Source organism: Corvus moneduloides, chromosome 9 (assembly GCF_009650955.1).
Source record: "Corvus moneduloides isolate bCorMon1 chromosome 9, bCorMon1.pri, whole genome shotgun sequence".
Classification (NCBI taxonomy): domain Eukaryota; kingdom Metazoa; phylum Chordata; class Aves; order Passeriformes; family Corvidae; genus Corvus; species Corvus moneduloides.
Window position 1 is genome coordinate 29,890,233 of NC_045484.1, and position 21,667 is coordinate 29,911,899.

The 21,667-nt window shown below is 43.4% G+C and overlaps 1 protein-coding gene across 20 annotated transcripts in view; it reads left to right on the forward strand.

The window, feature by feature from the left end:
• The window catches only part of NFIA (nuclear factor I A), a 350,471-nt gene that overhangs the window by 235,269 nt on the left and 93,535 nt on the right, over positions 1–21,667 (forward strand). For 18 of the 20 annotated variants that reach the window (XM_032118438.1, XM_032118436.1, XM_032118437.1 and 15 more), the window contains exon 3: positions 906–971. The exons of the other annotated variants lie outside the window; for them this stretch is intronic. In XM_032118438.1, coding sequence (XP_031974329.1) covers positions 906–971 — 66 coding nt within the window. The remainder of the gene's footprint in view (positions 1–905; positions 972–21,667) is intronic. 20 annotated transcript variants of the gene reach the window in all.

The window sequence follows — 21,667 nt, forward strand, 5'->3', positions numbered from 1 at the left end:
TTTTAAAAAATACTTTTTCCCACAGGTAAAGGGACCTTTTTTTCCTAGTTCATAGTGACCGAAATAATTAAGAAGGAAAACACTATTTGACTAAAGCTTCTACTAAGAATAATTTTTGGACCAAAGAGTGATCATCTTCACATAAAGTAGAGTTAATAACATGTAAAAAATGCAAAACACTCGTATTTACACATACCCATTTATAGGTCATTTTATTATTTTAGGCAAATAAATTGTGCTCATTGGAGAGCGTTAGCTGGGAGTTTGTAGGATTATTTACACAAGTTCTAAAGCAGGTCATCCACTATCTGGTCTCACTTATCCCACTGCAAATCACCACCAGCACATTTTAGGGATCTCGTAGTGCTGTAACCACTGCGAAAGTACGCCAGAAAATCAGCTCTTCCCTCAGTTTTGCAGATCTTGTTCCAGAAATGTGTAGCCAACAATCTCCACGACTATGTAGGGTTGCTTAGTTACCTTTCTATGCCTGCTTGGAGATATGTTTTGAGACTTTACTATGTGTTGGAGTAAGGCTCTGGTTTGTATACAACATAGAGGCTGCATTATAAAAAACATGTAGGAGAGTCGTTTAAATATGCCTTCTTTAAAAAGAAGGATTCTCAAAGCTTAATTTATGCCAACACACACCCCAAGCACTCTGTGCAGTGCCGTAAACAAGATTCCTTTTTTTTTTTTTTTTTGGTGTTTTTGGTTTTTTGGTTTTTTTTTTGTTTGCTAGCAAACATATTACCTAGGCACGGGACTTTTACATTATCATGTCCTAGTGCAACCAACACTCCTGTCCTCAGTTTGTACTCTCAGCCTTTTGAGGAAGTCTGGCGCCTCTGATCTATTTTCCACAGCAGACCCTGTAATTTTTGGCTGTATTTTATGTTTTTCAGATTCAAGTCAATCTGAAAGTCCCAGCCAGCCAAGTGAAGCTGATATTAAGGACCAGCCAGAAAATGGTAAGTTCTTACCTGCTGCTCCTGCTTTGGGATATTAAAACAGCCCATATTTATTAAGATTTTTTTTTTCCCCCATGTCTAATATAAAAAGATGATCCAGAATAATTGACATGGGAAGGCTACAAAGAGGTTGTGCACTCTCCTCATAGTTAAAATGCTACTGTTTCACTAATCTAAGGTAGCATTTGTTTCTCCAGTTCTGGAGAGAGACTTTTTTTTTCCCCCCTTTAAAAATAATTTTAATTAGGGAGATGCCATTAAAGAGCCTGCTGTATGCAACCCTTATCCTTATTCCTCCATAGCAAAGGCTTTCAGTCCCTGGGCCTTGAGTCATGACCTTCAGGGGAGTAGATACTGCAGGAAAACAGATCAGGGAGGCTCAGCTACAGCTCCTTGGTGCTTCTCTCCGTGTTCTGAAGAGGCAGTGGCTGGAGTGGAAGCAGCAGCAGGGCTGGGACTTTTGGGAGAACTCATATTCCTTGGACCAGGACAGATTCAAAGTAGAAGCAATGGCTTTTACTGAACCAATGGCTTGCTTTGTAAAGCAGCCTGGGAAAAAAAAAATCATTCAATAATAGTGGATTTCTGTAGGGACTGTACGTGAAAGGATGAATATGTGTGTAATGGAACAGCTTCTCTTCCTTTCTGTGTTTAGCTAAGGTAGACCTCAACAATTTTTGTTGGCCCATTGGCAACTGAGTTTTGTTTTACTACTTATATGTAGGGCTTAGAATGTCTCCCAAAGTGAAAGGGATGATTATTATTGACAGTTTTTCTTGACTTTTTGGTCCATAACCAGATTTTTTTTTGTAAGACCTAAATGTAGATTTGGTTATCCACTGTACTTGGGGTCTACTCTGCATACACAGAAAAGAATTTGTGCAAAGGGTTTATGCCTCTGAAACCCTGTCGCCATTTCTGGGATGTGTAAATCCATGTAGAAATACAGTCTCTGTAATAATGCACGTGTGATTTCCCTTTCACAGAGCTTTGCCTTAAACCCCTACAGCTGTGTGTGTGTTCAGTGAGAGTTTTGGGGGCTTCATTAGCAGCCAAACAAGCTGCAAGGGACAGTGAAGCTGAGGGGCTACCTTCACATCCGGACTGCTTTGGGGTTAGGGTTTAAACAGGGGATAATACTAAGGGAAGAAGAAGAGGTTTAGGTAAATAAAAACCTTTAAACTACCAGCATGAGATACAGGACATAGAACATAGAGCTCATTGGACTGGTGAGATTTTGGCTTTGGGGTCTCCTGTATTTTCCTCCCATTAGATATGAAAGGTTTCATATTTTGATAGATTTTGTGCTGTTCATCTCTAAACATACCGTCTTAAAACATTGCTGTTGTTTCTGAAAGACAGCGCCTAATTTCCCTTATCAATCCTGTTCACAGAAATTCTAATTTGTAGCCAAAGGATTGCAAGGTTAAGAGAAGAACTGGCTAAACTGTGATTTTTGTTCTGCCAATTCTGCTATTTTTTTTTTTTTTATGGGGAATATGTTGCCTCTGTTTATTAAATCATATTTTAATTTAGAATGTATTAGGCACCAAGCATGTTATTATTTTGTGTTTAGATACTATGCTTTCGCAGCTATTAAAGCACAGTTCTTCTTACCCTGCAGTTTCTTAGTCTTTAACAAAGCTTGCTACTCAACAACTGCCCCGAAAAGCAGCAATGTCAGTGTTTAATAATGTAGAATCTCTAAGAGCCTAGTGAAATGAAATATCTCTGATTTGGAGCCTGACTCTTCTTTGTAAAACAATCTTTTAGTGAATTCTTGGAACTTTGCTGGTGACCTGCAAAAGGTACTTTTTTTTTTTTTTTTTTTTTTTAATTTTTTAAAATAAACAGGAAAAGGATTTTTCTTTTTTTTTCTTTTTTCTCACTTTTACTAAAGGGTATTTTTCCCCACCACAGCGGCAGCCTCCTCACTGGTTCTGCACCTTTTGCAGTGCGTGTGTGGGAGATTTTCTAACCCAGAGTGTTGGCCCTGAAGCGCTCGTTCCCCCCGGGCAGGCGCTGAGCTCATTCCCAGCACACACAGCCCCCAGCTCCGGGGTACCCGGCGTAGATCAACACAGATCTGCAGCTCTTATCTCCTGAACGTGAGGATGAAAGCAAAACTGCAGGCTTTAGAAAATGAAAAACTGCACGCACAGAAACGGACACAATAAATCATATTAACTGCGGTGTTCTACACTTGCTGTAGACCCACTTCCACCGGGCCTGATCCAAACCCCTCTGGAGTCAATGGGAGGCTCATAATTGATTTTACTGAGAGTGGGAATGAGCCCACACAGAGAGGAATTTTAAATATATATATATATGTATATATATATGTATGTATGTTTGGGTTTTTTTTAATCGAAGAAAAAATAGAATCATGAATAATCTCATTCCCACTGATGCCAACAGTGGAGTGACCAGATTGAGGGCAGGTTTGGAAGCATTTCTGCATGTGTTTCTGGAAGGCACAAAGAACTGTATCGATTCAGTGCTGCCTTTTCCATGCTTGCATTCCTTCATTTTAAAAAAATAAATCTTTAAAGGCCTTGTGAGGGTTATACAGCCTCTCTACTTGCCTGTTAATATCCTTTCTGTTCCACTCCATAAATTCTAGAGCTATTTATTATACACATATATTTTGCATACCTTGAGTAATGTAGGTTCAGAAGGGTCAACTATATGGCCCTGAAAAAGAAGGCCTCCTACTACAGATTTTAATTTATCATTCTAAATTGTATGTGTTGTTTTGCAAGGCCTATATGTCTAACCTTCATTGAAGTGAAGTTCATGGGAAAAAAGGCTTCTCTCTTTTAGAGCCACTCCTGTTTTATAATAGTGGGATTTGCTGATGCATTTTCTGGAGCAGAATCGTCACAGACAGGGAAGATGGTGACATCTTCTGATCTCAGTGGTGGCTTCCACACCAGCTCTGGCCTTTCCCTCAGCCTTCATTAAGCCAGAATAGTTTTTAGGCAGTCATCCAGTCACCACTGCAAATATTTAACAGAAATATTCAGCATTTAATTATTTCTAAAGAGAGAGATGCAGCTTGATGGCCATGAAAAGCAAACATGCAGGCGAGACAGGGCTCATTGGTGCATGGATGGTCCAGGGTCCAGATGTTTTGTGCTGGAGCTGGGGGTAAAATTAACACAGGGTGTGCACAGTGCTGCTCTGTCACCATGGGAAACAGCTTTTGGGGGGGAGGCAGAAAATCCAGAATTCCTCTGTTTGTTATATGGGTGAGGAAATTTGCAGGAGGGATAATGAAAGAGGCCAGCAACTTCATCTGAAAGGCAGGAGCATGTTTCGATGCCCTGATATTTTGCTCAAACGAGGGATTTTTTCTGACCAGCTGGGTGGAACACCCATGTGGAAAATTCCCCACTTTTGTAGTTGCCTAATGGTATGTAAAAGCTTCATTTCAGTTGGCACCGCAAAGTGATTTTGCAATTCACCCAATCAAAATAAAAAAAAAAAGGTTATTGATTTTAAAAGCTTGTTAAATGCACTGGTTTGGTGTTGTGTTTTATAAACAAACTAGTTTTCAGTGAAGTCAGGATGACAAAATGGGTAGTCTGATGTAGTGAAGTGACCACATGCCTGGGGATCAGGAACAACTGAATTCCCAGCTCAGCACTGCTGTGGACTCTCTCTCAGGCTTTTATTCTCAGTTTCAGTCGTGGAAACAACTATTAGCTAGATTTTCTTTTTGTAAGTAGGATTATTTTAAACTTTTGTAGGAAAACCTTTTGGTCTTTTTGTCTGCAAAGTGGGGATATTTGTGATTCTGGCTTTCAGAAAATATTAAAAGTGGGACCCTACTCTGCTCCATCAGGAGTTTAACCCTGGAGAAAGGCAGGGAGGATGTAGCACAGAGTGGTTAATAACCGTGGCACAGAGCTGTGCTGCTGCTGTCTGTAAATGGATGTCAGGCAGTGTTTGTGTTTGATGTGGTGGCACTGGTGAATTAGTAAGTGCAGCGTAAAGGTGCACACAAGGTGTGCTGTGCAAAAGCAGGAGAATGCTGTGTCATTTCTGACAGGCTGCTCGTGCCTCTCGAGCGGGGCGGGGCTGTGATTTGGTGGCTGCTCAGAGTTGGTAGCACAGCACTTTAATTGTAGATGAGCGAATTCTTTTTAAAGAAGTTGGTAAATTCTCCCATTTCAAGTGAGCAGGGCAGCATTCATTATTACAGCTGATTACAAACGTGTGCCAAATCCATTGCTCAAACAATTTCTGTGGAGGGAGAGGCATTTTTCTAAAAAATAAAAATGTGTAATGCCCAAACCAAATGCTTTTTAGCTTTAATGCCGTCTCACTGAGCTGCAAGTACCTTAACAGCACTGCAGGAAATGAAAGGCACATTGTTCATTGAAACATTAAAAAAAAAAAAAAAGAAAGAGAAGAGAAGAGAAAAACAATGATGCACCGTAACTTGCAGAACTCGTTTTTCAGCCCTGAAGTAATTACACTGGACTTGTAAATATCATCTGTGAATTCTTTGCTTAAGTAGGGTTGGACTTGAGTATTAAACCTGAAAAAAATGTTTAAGTATGTGCTTACTTTTCCATGCCTAAAAACAGAAAGGAAGAAATTCTGGTCTTTGAGCTGTGGGGGAAAGAGAAGGCCACAGTGGGAACAAATGCAGAGAAGTTTCTGCTTCTTCTCTAGGCAAAGCTGGTCACGGAAGGCATGAAACAGCTTTGGCTGCAAGGGAGGAGGGGATTATATGTGGAAAGATCCCTCTGCCTTAACTAACAGGCTGCAGAGTCCAGTCCCTCTGTGAATGCTTTCCTTCTGGTCCCAAATTTGGCGTTCCATGCAGTGGGATAGCTTTGGCCAGTGGAAGTGGTGCCTGCCTGATCCCAGGCTTGGGCACTCTTCTCGGACTCAGAGTTCACCCTTCAAACTCTCCTCCCAAGCAGAGAACAAGTAACTGCTCTTTGTGGTTGTCCCCATCACTCAGGCACATTGCAGGTTAAATGGGAGCTGACAGACATCCAGGTCCTTCCACAGCCAAATTTTTAACAAGTGGAAATGTTCTGCCTTCCAAGGCCATCCCTTATGCTCAGGCCATGCCTGACCTCTCGTCTCCACTGCTTCAGGTGGAGTCCAGCTGCCTCACAGGCTTCCAGAGCAGTGACAGAGCTTGATGCCAACTCACCAAGGAGGTGCTGGAGGTGTCTGGAGGTTCCTTTGTCCTTGGATAAGCCCCTCAGCTCCCACCTGAGGAGTGCAAGGACACGAGCAGTTCTCTGAACACACAATGCTGAAACTGGTGCTGTTAGAAAATACGTGGTCTCAGATGACTAACATTCCTGAAACACCTCATTTTCAGGAGATAACTGAGCCTTGCAGAGAAAGTTTTCTATCAGTTACAGCTGCAAAGGCAGTAATACAGTAACGGCAGCTTTTATTAATGTTCTTGTTCATGGGATTATTTGCATCAGAATCTTATAAATGCAAGAAGACTCTCCTCTCTTGTTTACAGAGCCACGCTGAGGAGTTATCACAGCCTGAGGGACTAATCTAAAATTAACTTTCTTCAGAAAAAGCTTTTAAAAAAAAAACCCTTAGCATTTCCAATAAGGAATCTCATCGCTGGCGCTGAAGTCAGAGCTCCTGGTGATGTCAGCTTGTTTGCACCTTTGTAACTTGCCAGGACCAAATTCTGAACAGACTTGCACCCTTATGGATCACGTTGTCTGATGACTGGGAACAGCAGTGGGGAAATTTGTCCAGGCTTGGAAGCTGTGGCCGAGTCAGGGAGTACTGGTGGGGTTGGTCTCTTCTGGCTTCCCTGGGACTGGGCAGGACAGGCTGTCGACTCTAACAGAACCCATCAGCCAAGAAAAGTCTGCTGAGGTCCAACCTGTGTTTCATCACCCCCTGAGAGTGCCTGTAGGCAGCTCTGAGAGCCAGCGTTTCCCAAGGAAACAAAAGCAGATATGTCTGGTTATAAATTTAGCTTATGTGTGATATAGTCTTGCATTTCTCTCATCTTATTTCATTACATTACATTCCCAAAAAGAACTAGAAATACAGTATTTCAATCATAATAATTTAGAATTGAAACTTTGCAGCATCCAGGTGTGTTTCCCATCCAGATTTATGGCTGTCATGAAGAATCATCTGAATAATTAGGAAAGAAAACACCGTTTTTCCCTATATTACCATATCCTCTTTTGAGTCCAGACTGCGAGGCACAGTTACACCATTCCAGGATTTAGTGGGTCCTCTGGTAGGCTGAGGATTTAGCCTGCTTATCAGTGGCTGGCACTCTCTTGGGGGAATCCAGTGATGGCAAATGGCACTGACTGTCAGTCAGGCGAGAAACGGGAACGTCAGTGGGGTCAGTTGTGCAGCCACTGCTGGGGATGGCTGGAGACCCTTCTCATCAGTGACCTGCAGTGCTTGAGGCTTGGGGATTGGCAGAGGGCTTCAGTTTTCGCTGCTGCTAACCATTAACCTTCACAAGCAAAGCATTCCCACAAAAATTCATCCACGGCAAGTATGACAGGAAATATTCAAAGCATGAAATGAATGCTTATAGCATGACAAAGCAGTGCTTGAAAGACATGAAACGTTCATTACGCTTGGAGTGGCTGAACGCTGCAAAGGAGAGGAGAAATAAAAATGCGGCTCGAGTATATATTTTTATTTCTCCGTGTGTGTACAGAAAAAAGGCAATGAACCTTTCCAATGGATAAGGTGCATAAATACAGCTGCGATTATTCTAAGTCGTTTCAAAAATATATTTTTATTCTGTGGCTCCATTCCATTCCTTCCCATGAATCTTTATCCACGAGATAACAGCAAGGGCCATCTAGAGGGCAGCTTGGAAATGGGATGGCCAGGAGCAGCCTCTCAGGGAACTCCTGAGCTTCCCTCTGCAGGGTCAAGGATTTTCTTTGTCCTGAGGGCACCTCAGTGCCAGGTCACTGCCCCCTCCTCTGTGGCAGCGCTGGGATGGGCAGGCAGCCATGGCACCCCCTGCTACCCATGTCCCATGTTCCAGGATCCTGGACAGGGCAGCTGGAGCTGTGAGCAACCTCCAGCTTTCCCTACAACTGTTTCTAATGTCTGTCTTCTTGAGAGAGTTGCTGTTTAATTAACAGCTGAGAGCTGGGTTGCGTCAGAGTAATTGCGGCCGCCGGAGCGGACCACAGGCTGAAGGATGCTTTGGAACACCACCCTGCCCACCACGAAGCTGGGCACTTAGGGAAAGGAGTTTATTTGTGGTATGGGCATCGTTTAATTTCTGTTGAGTGGAGAGGGGAGTTTATTAGTGGAAAGAGGATGTGGTGCCAAGGCCTGACTTGCAAAACAAAACCCCAAACCTTTCTATTTGTCTTTCTATGTAAAAATTCCCTAATGCTCGGTAATGTAAGACAAAGGGAAAATTTTACTTGCAGGAGAATTGCCTTCCACAATAACTAAGAAAAAAACCACAAAACGCCCACACCAGAGCAGCATGATCCAAAATGTGAACTTTTTACGCCTCCCCAACCTTCTAGGTTAGGCTTCCAACCAAGTGATCTTTTATTATCAACATGATATACCCTTGACATAATTTGGCGCAGTAAAGCTTCCTCTGCTGAACTTGTGATTTCATTTACTAGATCTGATGAAAGTTCTGTGAACCACGGTAAAATGTGATAATTAGTAGTTTAATTCTTTTAGGGTGTGCGTATTAATTGAAAAGGCTTGAACTATAAATACAGGGCCTGTGGATAAAAGCCCCCTCTGAAATCAGTCACTTATCCGAAGTACTCATTACTCCACATCTATTTAGGTGGTGTCTCTTTGTGGCAGTGTGGCAGTGAGTGGGAACCCTCCACTCAGAGATCACAGCAGCGAAACCCAGGCTGGCTCACCGCTGCTCTCCTGCCATCGGAAGTGCTCCCTGGCCAGAATTTTGCCCTCTGTGGTCAAACCACTGGAAGTTAAAAATGTGTGCTGGGAGCTGTGCTGTGCAGGCGAGCTGGGGAGGTGCTGGCTCCCTTCCTGCAGAAGTCAGAGGGGAAGAAGGCTTGAGGTGGAGGCAGTGGCAGCAGTGTCTGTGTGCGTGGGTGTCTTTCTGTTTTCCAACGAGTCCACCCAAGGGCATCAGAGATTCCCTGTGACCCCAGCCCCAGCCAGTCTGGCACTTCTTAGCAAGCCATATGTTCCTCCTACTTACACACTTATCCTTCACTGTACCTGAACTACCAGCACCTAAACTTCTGTGGCTGCAGCCAGAGCTTGGTTCATCCAGGCAGGAATGTCCAAGTGTAGATAAGGGATTGCACTTTCCCGCTCACACTCAGGTGTTCTTTTTCTCTGACTTCCTGACCAGTGCAAGAGGTGTTCTGTTGGCTCCATACCTTTCCAAATATATCTACACACTATGAAAAGGTCTGTCGTTTTTTCACATCTTCCTCTGGTTTCTGCCTGTATGAATCTTGTGGTTTTACAGGTACAAGGTGGTTTTCTTTCAAATGGATCCAAACCTTCATACTCATACTTGGTTTGCACACAGAAAAAACCTGTTTGTCTGCCTGTATTGTAGATTCATGGGTTAATCAGGTGCTTTCCAAGTCGCCTTAATTTGTAAACCTGGAGTTTTGTACACCAGCAGGGAGGTGCATGTGAAGGGCAACACACAGCTCCTGAAAGCAGCATACTGGACTGTAGCTGTTGTCACGGAGGGCACTTTTGTGAGAGCAGGCTCCCAGAAAAGGCCTCATCACTTCCATAGATAATTAGATACTATTTGTTAATGGCAGGTACTACTTTTTAATTGCAGAAGTTGCTAGCTAGGAACTGGAAAGAAACTTTAGGGGAACTCTCGTAGAGTTGTGAGAATAAAATCCCCTCTGAAGCCTGGCTCTGGTGTGACTGAAATGGAAAAGTACCAGATCCGTTTCTTGGAAAGTGAGAAGGAGACTTTTATTTGCAATGGTCCCCAAATATTTTCCCAGGAGCCAAGGAAGTGAGCATGGCAAAAGGGGCAGGAGGAAGGTGAGGCGAGTGAGCCACACTTGTTAACACACTCCTTTGACTCTGCTGTTGTTATCTGGCACAAGGAAGGGCGCCGCAAGTTGTTTACAGCAGTTTGTGTTGTTCGTTTCTGCTCCTTTTTTCAGGGCCCTATCTTCACTTGTACAACTTTTTTTCTGGGCTGTGATAGTGTCCAGATAGATTTTGGCGGTGGGGTGGTAGGAAGGTGCCAGTTGATTAAATGTGCTGCTTACTATGTGCATTTCATGTCTGCTGTCTTAACATTTTTTTGTTAACCACTGTTGCAACTGAAGAAAATGCTGAAGTTTGACAGTTGGGAGTGACTGCTGAGAATGTGCTGTAAACTATATCATCCCTCTGCCTTCTCCCTTTCTCCCCCTCCTGCTGGAACCAAATGATTTATAAAATGCCTTCACATTCTTGAGTGAGCTCACACTATCACCTCCAGGCACTGCACTGAGGAGTCTTAGGAGTGGATGGGAAGCACAGATCTGATAGCTGGTATTTTTCTCTGAAAGAAAAAAAAAAAAAAGGGGCTGATTAAATTTAAAGGAGAAAAGTTTCCTGCTGTGCCCCAGAGTAAATCTGTAGTCAGTGAAGCACTTTCTAGTAAACAAGAGATGTGCGTGGTTACAGTGGGGTTTTATTATTACCCACTGCCATTGTTTTTCATTTTCATAAGATTCAATTAATGCAATCATTTTAGAGTGTCTCTAATCATTACCTCCCGCCCTCCCTCACTTGCACTTGAAGCAAGGGGATCTGCTGCAAGCCACACTCTGGGATGAGGAGCTGGCACCTCGCTCCCATCCCTGGTGAGGGGAGGCACAAGGAAGTGATAGGGCTGCTCCAGAGTATCCGAATAGTTCTCTTCTCTCTATCTGGCCTGTGCAGGACATATGGCCAGCACCCTAACCCTGTCTGTGGTGTGCCCTCCCATGGGGCCACCGTGGCACCCCAGAAGTCCCCCTGCCCTAGCCAGGTGCAGGGGTGTCAACACCAGCTCTCAGCCCACGATGGGCCAAACCCCTTCCTGGTGTTTCTTCTCCCGGAATCATAAGAGAGGGATGCTGCTTATGTAGCTGTACACTCTCACTCTCAGAGAATCCAGACCTCTGTCCCTGTTATTTTTCTGCTTTAATTCCTTACTCTTAAGATTTTATCTGTAATAGAAGGCTCTTTGACAGCTGCATCTCCATTTGAAAACCTGCTGGTGTTTGGGGGGTGTCCCCACCTGACCAGCTTTGCACTGCAGACCTCCTGCAATTTTCCCACATGTTAGACCTCAAAGTCCTGATTTTCAGAATCGGGGAATTCGCATTCAGGAAGTTTCCAGCAGCAGAATGCAGGGAGCTGGCCATGTCCCCCACGCCATACAGAGGGGAGCCAATTTTATCGTACAGTCAAGCATGCCAGAGCTGGAGCTGCAGGAGGAAGGGAAGAGGTGAGAAGCAGGAGAGGGTGGACAGCAGCTTGACAGACTGAGGTGGCTGTGGTTTTGAGGCAGGAGGGGATCCCCACAGATTTTTGTGAGGGAAGGCTTAGAGCAGTGGTTGGGTAGTGGCCCACGGCTCCATTTAAATCAATAACAAAGTGGGCTAGAAAGGATGTGACAACCCAAGCAAGCAGCTGAGGAACGAGGCAGCCCAGTATTAGTGAACCCAGATTTCTGTCTGCCATGGCCATGAAGGATGGATTTGCAGTAGGACTGGGAGCCGTCCACTGTTAGGAGAGGGAAATAAAGATCATCCCATGTACAATATAAATGTAAGCTGTTATTACTACTATTGCTATGTCAGCCGTAAACTGTTCCCACGAGAACAGAGATGCAGCATCATTGAAAAAGAATGTCTTACTGTGAAATGGGCAGCAGAAACACTGTGGCATTATCTGCCGGGCAGTGAATTTACCTTGGTGACAGATCATTATTCCCTCCTGCAAACGAACTGGATGAAGGGCAGGAACACAAGGATAACTCAGCAGCTCTTGGATTTTACAGGCTTCTGAACTCAAAAAAACAAACAAAAAGTAGCCAGATAAAACTGTAAGGATGGAGAATGTCAAGAGAGATTGCTTGGGGCAAGGAATGGGGAGGAAAGCAAATTTTCTTCCAGATTTATGCTGATGTGATACGTGGACTAAGACTTGGATTTCACCCCATCTAACATTAGGCATTAAAACAAGACACCAGTGATGAACCTAAAATCCTCACTGTCCCTCTGTAATCAGTGGAGATACCAGGTCTTTTGAGAATGAATCTCTCTCTCTGTTGAACCTCAGGGAGCTTTAAAACCAAGATGTTTCAGTCTAACACTGTAATTGCTCCAGCCCTGAGATTCTGCTGCTGGAGGAAGTCACCCATCCCTCTCCCACTCATCATGACAAGCCAGAATAGACAGAGTTGAGACAGAGTTGCTCAAGAGCAAAGGTGGATCTAGCAGGGCATGTGGATTTGGCTGAATGATTTCTTCATCGTTAGAAGAGTGGACAGTGTATCTACTGCCCACGCGTACTTTTTCCCTTTCTGTTTTTCTTTTGAATGCTACAGAATGGGAGTTTCTTAGATAAATTATCATTTTTGATAAGTATTCGTGTGCTCGGTGGAGGAATGTGTCTAGGGATGGGCACACTGGCAGCGAGAATTTCCTCCTCAGCTCTTCCAGTGAAGTTTTGTTCTAAACTGCCCAAATGAGGCCGTTATTCGAAAGTTAAAATGTTCTGTTCCAGTTCTTGTTTTCATTCTTTCATGTGTCTGGGGACTAAACTTCTGTGAAAACGAGCCCATTCTCACAGGATGCCTTGCCTAATTTTGCAGACAAGAGAGGTTCAGCTATTCCAATTACGATGAGATAAGAATCTGAAATGTTTGGGATCACATCCATCCTGAGTTGAACTCTAACTTTTCCAAAATCCATCCATCATTATTTTTCCCTTTATTTCTGCATTTCAGTAATGCAAGCAAAGGAGGAACAGAGAAGAAATGAATGATTATGCATCATAAACCATAATAGATGGGCTTTGTTTTTACCTGAGTTGCTTTACTTTAATGTAGAGCTCCCTGCCAGTGGAATTCCTTTTCCTTTTTCATTTTTCCCTGCCAACTTGAAAGTCAGTCAGAGTACAAACTGTCCCAGGCCAGACTGCTAGCCATGGCCCAAAATATGAAGTCCTGGCTGCTGTGGTATCTTCAGATTGTCTTAAATACATGAGGATAGGGCAGTCCATCCCAGTGCCATGTTTCTGCATCCCTGGGTATTGCACTGTGCCATGCACACTGACTGCTGGGATGGTTTAGAGGCTCTAGAGAGGCAAATCTTCTGCCACAGGAAGGGAGTGAAAAGGCTTAGCTTCCCAGCCCAGCTTCCAGCAACAGATTCATCTCAGGTCCTCACTGGTACCCCAAGAGCATGTCCGAGTTGCTGCAGGCACCCTCCTGGGATGAGACATCCCACCAACGTCATCCCAATTCCCTGAGCACCTCCCCTGGAACACCCAATCTGCCACACACGGGATAAGCACTTCAAATCAGTTAAGGATGAACAAGGTCCCTCTCTGCCTCCTCTGTTTACTGTGTTAATGTTGAATCCCTCACAATGAGTGAACTCCGAGGCCCCCTTTGGGCTACAGCTTGAGCAGATTACACGAGAAAAATAAACTTGGTCCATGTTCTGGCCTGACCTTGGCCTGAACCTGAGAAAGTGAATGCCTCTATCACACCACCATGTGTCTGTAGAAGTACAGTAAACACAAACAGGGGTCATTGGCCCTCTCTGGCCTGCAGTCCCAGGCCAGGAGTCTGGAGTTTTGGGCTGTCCGCCCAAGTACTTGTTAATAAATGTCCATTCTTAGTCCGTAAAGGAATGTAGACAGGGCATCCTGCCCTACAAAACATAAACTTAGAATGAAACGGAAAGAGAGTCTCAGTCATCGTGCAGACCTCTGCTGCTGGTTTCCACATCCAGCAGTCTCTTCCCACTAGATTTATGTTGCTAGTTTGGGACTTGGCTGGGGACTTGCCCACTAATACACTGCGTGTTCTCCACCGCTGTCTGAAAGCGTAGTTGCCTGCTTAACCCTGAGTGCAGCAGAGCTTGGGAAGTCAGTCAGTCAGTCTGTGGGGCTTCCTCCTCAGTGCTTGGGGGAGGCAGAGACCTGGCAGAGCCTGGGGTATGAGCCTGGGTCACCCAGGAACGGGGTTATGTTGCTTCCAGGGGTGTGCGGTACTTTGCCCATGCACCTTCACTCTGCCAGTGGAGTCAGTCAGAGGCAGACGAGTGCATGACATGACATAACTAGTGACAAATCTCTTTCCTCCCCAGCCACAAGAATAACTAACGTGTAAAGTGTGTTAAAATAACTAATGTGTAACCAGAAGTCAGCCTATTTGGGACTAAAAGCTATCAGAGTTAGTTCTGTGCAAAGAACAGAGGAGTAAGAGACTCCTGGAGAGAAAACTCCAAGAACTCAATTGAAAGGACAACAGGTAAATACACAATATCCATGGAGTTTACTGTGAATTACAGTTTGCTCACCAGTAGTGTCAGCTGAGAAGGTGTAAGAAGTAGCTCTGAAGGGAAAGTCATGGGGAAAGGTGGAGCTGGCTGATCCTTGTGACTCAGCTTCCATGCCCAGCTTTCTTACTTTGGCATCACATTTGTACAGTCTAATCTTGAGCAGGTATTTCTACAGCTTCCATTATCGTGGTGTCCTGCCACAGCCTTTTAGAAGTGCTGTGGTGTGAAGAGAGGGGAGTGCCAGGAAGGGAGGATGAGAGGAACCACCTGATGAAGTCGCTGGGGTTTGTGTCCTTATCACCCAGCAAAGTGGGGCAGGGAAGCTTCCCTCACCTGACCCTGTCCCCACCAGCTCCTCCTGGACTCTGGGCTTTCCTAGAGAATCCTGCCATATTATCTGGACACATGGATTATTCCTATAACTATAAACTAACATGCACATTAAAAAATGCCTGATACTCTTTTTATAGCCCCCTAGATCTGTGTCCACAGGACTTCAGACTCCCTCGGTCCAGCCCCAAGCATGTCTGAAGGGTAACCTTGGAGGGTGCTGAGGGAGGGTTTTATAGATCCTAAAATAATTACAGCATCGCTGAGTGCAGTTGTATAATTTCTTGGCAATATATTAATTAAAATGAGATATTCACACACAATGCTTATTTAAACTTCAGACTTTTTGAAAGAATCTGCATACTTCTAGTAACTGTGTATCACAGCTTTATTAAGGATCATGTTTTTCATGCAGATTGAGTTCTTGAGCTCTGTTATCAACATAAATGAGCCCATGGCTTTATGTTCAGGCCTGAATGCTTCCAGGGCATCTGAATCATCCTGGTATTTCATTTCACCATCTAAAATTACTTTTGAAATACTATATTTTTTTTAACTTGCTGTGTTATGGCAATTAGAAATCGCTCTGTGTTTACTAGGAACAGAGAGTCCAGCAGAGCGGAGTGTTTAATGTGATGAATAGTGCTAGGAGCTCAAAGAAAAGTCAGATGCGTGTCGACACATATCAAAGCTGTTCTGCTGCTCAGAATGACTGTTCGTGATACTTGTTTCATGATAAACTTCCTCAGAACATGATGTTACTGGAAAAGAAATGATCCATTTCTCTGAGAAACACGCAGGTGACACAGTTGAGTCAGCAGCTTGCAGCAGTGACACAGGCTTACGTTTATAAAAATCCCCTCTGAACTTTTGTCTCCTGCCTGCGTACATCAGAGCCTTAAAATCTGTCCTGCTTCTTGTGTTCACTTGGTAGCTGTTTAAACTGGCAAAAATCTTCCCACCACCCTGACAAAGAGGTAGATTCCCGGCCTTAAAAGTCCCAGTAGTCACAAAACTTTCCTCTTTCGTAAGTAATTCGCCGTATAAATGTTAGTATCTCCAGTGACCACTGATATCTCCAGGGAAATGATAAACATGGAAAAATAACAGACTGCTGTGGAAACCAGAAAATCCTACCTCCCATCCGAGTGGGTTTAATTATTGGAGTTGCAAGCATTTCCCCATGCATGAGCATCTCGGCATTCATAGGTGGAAAGTACCTCATGCTGTGTTTGAAATATCAACTGGATTTAAAAGAAGGCTTTGTGCTTCAGCATGGACCTTTCTTAGCCTCCTGCAGATGGTTCCTATTGCTGAAAAGAGACATGACTTGTGAGATGGGGAGACCTCCATGCTGATTTTCCGTGCTGCTCTAATCCCGCTTTACACCCATAAAGGACTTCAGTCCTTAAGCCTTTACCCTCTTTCTCCTAGATATTAAAATTATTTTCCTGAGTGTCATACCGTATTAAAGTAGAATGAAAATGGTTTTAACAATTGCTGGCATGGGGCTTCTGTACAGCATGTGTGTCACAAATCATGTCACTTTTCAGCAATAGGGCTGCTGCCAGCGGGAGGCTCAGAAATGCTCATGTTAATCAAAAATTTTAATTTCAAATCAAATTGACAGTTTACACATGGTGAGAAATGCTTCTCACCATGTGATATTTCAGTATGCTACACTGGGCAAAATGGGTGCACTTTCCTGTTAAGAATTTTGACTACAGTATCTGCAAATTTATGGGTTTCAGTGTATTGGGTATGGTAGTGGTTGATCTAAGGGAGCCCCTTGGAGAATAGGAGACAGAAGGGTTTTCATGCAGCCTGGCACTGGTGAGCCGCTGTTGGCACATGCTGCTGGAGAAATGACAGGTATTCAATAAACATCACTATGGTTAAGAGGAAGATTTAAAGGAGGGAGGGGCTGCAGTGCTATAAACAGGATTTGAAACAAATGTGCTTATTTCAGCCCATGATTAGTCTGAATACCTAAGTATTCCACACCAGTTTTTAAATATCCTTACATTTATTTTCACACTGATGTTCTTCACACAGCATGAACAATAATATTTATGGCATTAATACTGTAGCTAAATTCTAATTTGGAGCAGTGTAAACCCAAGTAGACTCTGCATGTTCCAAGGCATGTTCTGGCGGCGTGCGGACCGGAACGCGGCTACGGCACACAGCCCTGCCATCGGCTCCTTCCTCCTGCCAGCAACTTCCTAGAAACCAGTGGACGGATTCAGGAGGCAAAATACCAATTTATACTTGGTGAGGAGTGAGAGAAGCAAGGACAGATGATGGAGAGAGGAGCAAGGGCAGCTGATGGAGCATGCGCAATTGGCCGCAGACAAACGAGTTGTACAAGCCCTTGTTCTCAGGTTCCACCAGAAATAAGATGCTGACATCAAAAACTAGCCCATGGATAGAACTGTGATCCTTACATTATTCTCTTTAGGAGGTTTTCCAGCTGTCTGGGGGGTCCTGAGGTTAGTGCAATGCCACACTCATGATTGGGATGTTGTTTTACAGAGGCATTTGAGGGGTAGATGGGCAGGGATGGCAGTATCCCCTTCTGGGTCTTCCCCTCCAGTGCCCATATTTGCCATGGGGTGGGTGTGAGCCTGTTGGTGGGTGCCAGGGAGCACCCTGCAGCAGCACATGCTGCCAGCTTTCCCTGGAAGCTCCATTTGGACGCTGAGTCACTGGCAATATCACCACAGACCTTGGAGATCGCAGCTGTCATTGCTCTTGTAACCAGGGTTGATATGAAAATACGAAGATAAATAACTCCTTCATATTATTATTTTCAGGGAGGCAGGCTGTTCTTTTTATTACTCTTTTTATTGTTGGATGCTATAAATATTCCAGAATTATTATCCCAAGGTAGATTTCGTCTCATTTACTTTGAAACGCTTTTGAGGAGGCACATTATTTTATAAGCTGCCAAATGAGTATGACCATTTACCATGATTTTTTTCTTCTTTTCTTTAATATTTGATTTTTGGATTGAGGACCTGAAACAGAAATATGCTAATTTAAGACATCTGTTGTTTTTCAAGCTATAGGCCCCTATCAGTATTAATGCAGGTTTTTTCATCCAATTGGGTTTATGGTAGACAGGGAGATTCTAAATTTTTGTCATTTTATCAGAAAACTGTATTAACTGATTTCTCACACACGCAAGTACTGAAAAGTACCCAGAGATGTTAGGACTCATCAGAAATGAAAAACCACACCAGACATCTTGGAATGGTTTCCATTACACAAGGGCTTTAACGTGAATTGAAATGCTTTCAGTGTTTCAAGAAGACCTTTGTCTTCAAGAGAAAGGAGCTATCCGTGTGCCACCACTTGGACAAAACCTGACGTGATTGATTGCAATCTGTAATCGGTTCATTAACGGTAATAAGTTTCCATTAATTCCCCTATCTCTGCACTTAAATATAAAATGAGTTGAATCTCCTAAGAGCTGAGGCTGCAGTGGATCCGTGCAGGATCAGGCTGTTGGTGACACACCTGATGCCACATTTGCTCTGGTCCACGTTTATTAATTCACAACCCAGACTGAAGCTCAATATGACAAATATTAAAAGAATAATTAGGCATTGTTCTCATTAGAGATTCTGAAGTGCCGTGAGTAGGAATGGTAACATGCAGGGAGAGGTTACACATGTATTTGTGTTCTGATTCACCTCTGGAGGACCCCTGGTCAGGTGGGTTCCTTAGGGAAGGGTGAGAATCCTTCCTCCAAGCCACCCCCAGCGGACGTTGATTCCCAGCGGCCATAAACCATATGGAAAAGGAGCTGAACTTGGGCTCTGGGCACCCACAAAAACAAGTAGTTTTAGACAGACAATTTCACTGTCTGCTGGTTACAGACTTTTTAGCTAAAACCCAAAAAGGCAAATCATTTACCAGTGGTTTTGCATATTGTGAAGGGTTAACAAAACTTTCATTATCACAGTCTATTAAGCCAGGACCAGGAAACAATTTCTAATCAACACTCAGATCTGGGCAGGGATTGTGCAGTCTTTTGTAGGAGGCCTCAGATCTGTGTTCTCTATTCTCACATGCTCACTTCCAGCTGTTGTCATTGAAATCCCACATAATCTCCTCGGGTCAAAGGGCAGTCATCCATGACTGCCGCTGTTAGGAGGTTATGCTGATTTCTGTTGTCAAATATTGGCCCTTTTCTCTTTCAATCACTCCCATTCTACTTTTTTTAACAAGAAAGATCCAGCCTAGAATTGTATTACATGACTTTAAAGTCTTAAAAGTGTTCCTCTATTGTACTAACACGACATGCCCTGGACGGTCTAATCCATCCTGCTATGGGCCACAAAGAAAGTTCTGGTGCTTCTTAAAACCTTGGCCAAAGGCAGGTAGCGAGCCAGGGGAAATAACAGCGTCTGTGGCACGTGGCCCTGCAGTCGTTCCATAAGAGAATGTGCAATTTGTCCAAGGTGAGCTGTTGCTGCGGTATTAAAATTAAATTGGAAATAACAAGCGAAAATAGGAGTGGGAGCATTTGTCAGGGAACGAGAGATGTTTCTGTATCACCTGCAATGTATAATGTCTTGCTTAACTCTTCTATAAAATGTCCATGAATTAAAAATGCGGTCTAATTTACCATTAAAGGTTTATCATTTACAAATTTGACGAGTGCATTTTGTATAAGGCAGTTAAAAGAAGGCCACCATGGCAGCTCCGGTGATCAGTATTTGGGGGCTGCTGGTAAATGCAGATTTCATTGTTGCAACATGCAGTATCCCAGCCTGGAGCTGTCTGCCATTGGACTGGCACAGACATTCCCTTAGACAGAGTACTGTGGCTGGCATAGCTGGTCTCTTCAATCTCCATTTTTTTTTAGATATGGAGTTAGTTTTTTTAGATACTCGGCTTAGCCCCCTGGATCTTGCTTTGTATTTCCAGCGTGGGATAGAGCTGAGCTATTTCTCAGCAGTGGTGGGGCTGCCTCAGCTGGGTCAGCCCAGCCTTGATAAACTCACCTTCCAATTAAGCAGAGTGTAAATGTTATGAAGGTCTTGACTGAAGCACGCATGTTCAGTCCTTTCTTTTTTGCTGGTGAATGCAGATTAGGAGTAACTCCCTCACCCCCATCCTCCTCAGCTAATCTTTTGGGAGTCCTCAGGGTGAGCCGGGTTCCCTCTGATAACATCCCCTCTCTCCAGGCCTGCATGTGCTGTGTGATACAGACATTAATTTTCTCATCAACATTATTGCTCCGCATTGTTTGTGAAACATGGGATTATCTAGATAGAGGATAAAACCAAAAGGAATCAAGTTGCACTTCGAGCAGAGAGGGCTTTTCTTTTAATCAGGCATTTGGTTAAGATAATAGGCTTGAGACCCTAATTGATTATTACTATTTTAAGGTTTTAAGATGGCTATGTATAGTGAGATGCTAAACATGAAAAAAAGCTTTAGAAATGGGTTCAGTGCTAGTTTGGGGGACTTGTGTAATTTTGAAACACTGAAAAGTAATCAAAGTCTCCCAAAAAGCTGTTCTCTGAAGCTTAATACATTGTCACACAGATTGTGGTGGAAGAAAAATAACTGGATTTGGATTTTTCCATCTTCAAAGGAGTCACTCTCTCCCGGCTTTATTTATTAGCTTTCAGGAAACCAGCTGTATCTCTGTTTAGAAAATACCTTGTATATTTGTGGTGCAATTTAGCTATTTTATAGCAAAAATAATACTGTTGGATTGCATGAGGAAGCCTGCTAATTAAATAACAGTAATACCTTGAGCACCTTGAAAACATCTTCAGATATTCAATTAAGGAACAATAACCCGATGAACTTTAACCTATAGACTATATTCAGACTTTCTACATAAAAGTAATTGCATCAGTCATGATTTTCTCAAGTTACAACACAAGCTCTTGATTGGTAGCTCAACGTCTGAGACTCCTTTTTACTGCATTAATTGGGAAAGCAGACAATACTCTCCCTGTAAACTCGATTTTAGGACGAAGGTTAGTTGCCTTTGTACACGTTTACTCATTGAAATAGGAATGTTTGCTTAATAATTCAAAACAAATAGCACTAGACAACAAGTCCTAATCCTGATTTCTCCTCTGCCAGTGTAAATTAGGAGAAAATGAGGTGAAACTCTATTTGATCAGTGTAGAAAGGTTTGTTTAAAACTTCTTTGAGAGAGATCAGAATTAGGCTTCAGCAATTGAAGCCTTTTCTTCTGGCTTCTTTGCTGGGATCCAAAAGAAGAATATGTAAATGGCATTGCAAATTTTCTCCCCAGTTGAAGCAGCCATCAAGTTATGGGAAGATGTTTTCCATGGGTACCTGGTACAATAACACTCTGCTGTTGTGCACAATGATTTATTAGTTACCACCCTGATCTGCTTTATTCAATTTGGTCTTATTATCCTGGGGTTTTTCCCCCCTTAGGGGAAAGATGATCATCTCTGTGGGCCAAAGTGAGATCTTAGGTGATGAGCTAAGCCCTACCTGCCCCTAGACTCGACTGAAGGAATGAATCAACTTTTTATTTTAATTCCTCCTTAAGGTTGTCAGCCCATCTTTGTTTGGCAGGGCAGTGAGGACGTGCTTTAGTCAGGCATGTGATGGAAATGAAGCACGTGCTCCAACAGCTTTGCTGAGTCAGGGCCTGCCTTGGCCAGCCACGTGTCTTAATTTGTACCCAAAATTTGAGTGAATGAACCCTGCAAGGTTCATTTTGAGCAGCTGCTTTGCTACCAAACTGTGACTGTTGCACAAAGCTGCAGACATAACCTGTCATACACAGCAGTTTCAATGTCCTGTCTTTTGGATATTGAGGAAAATTAT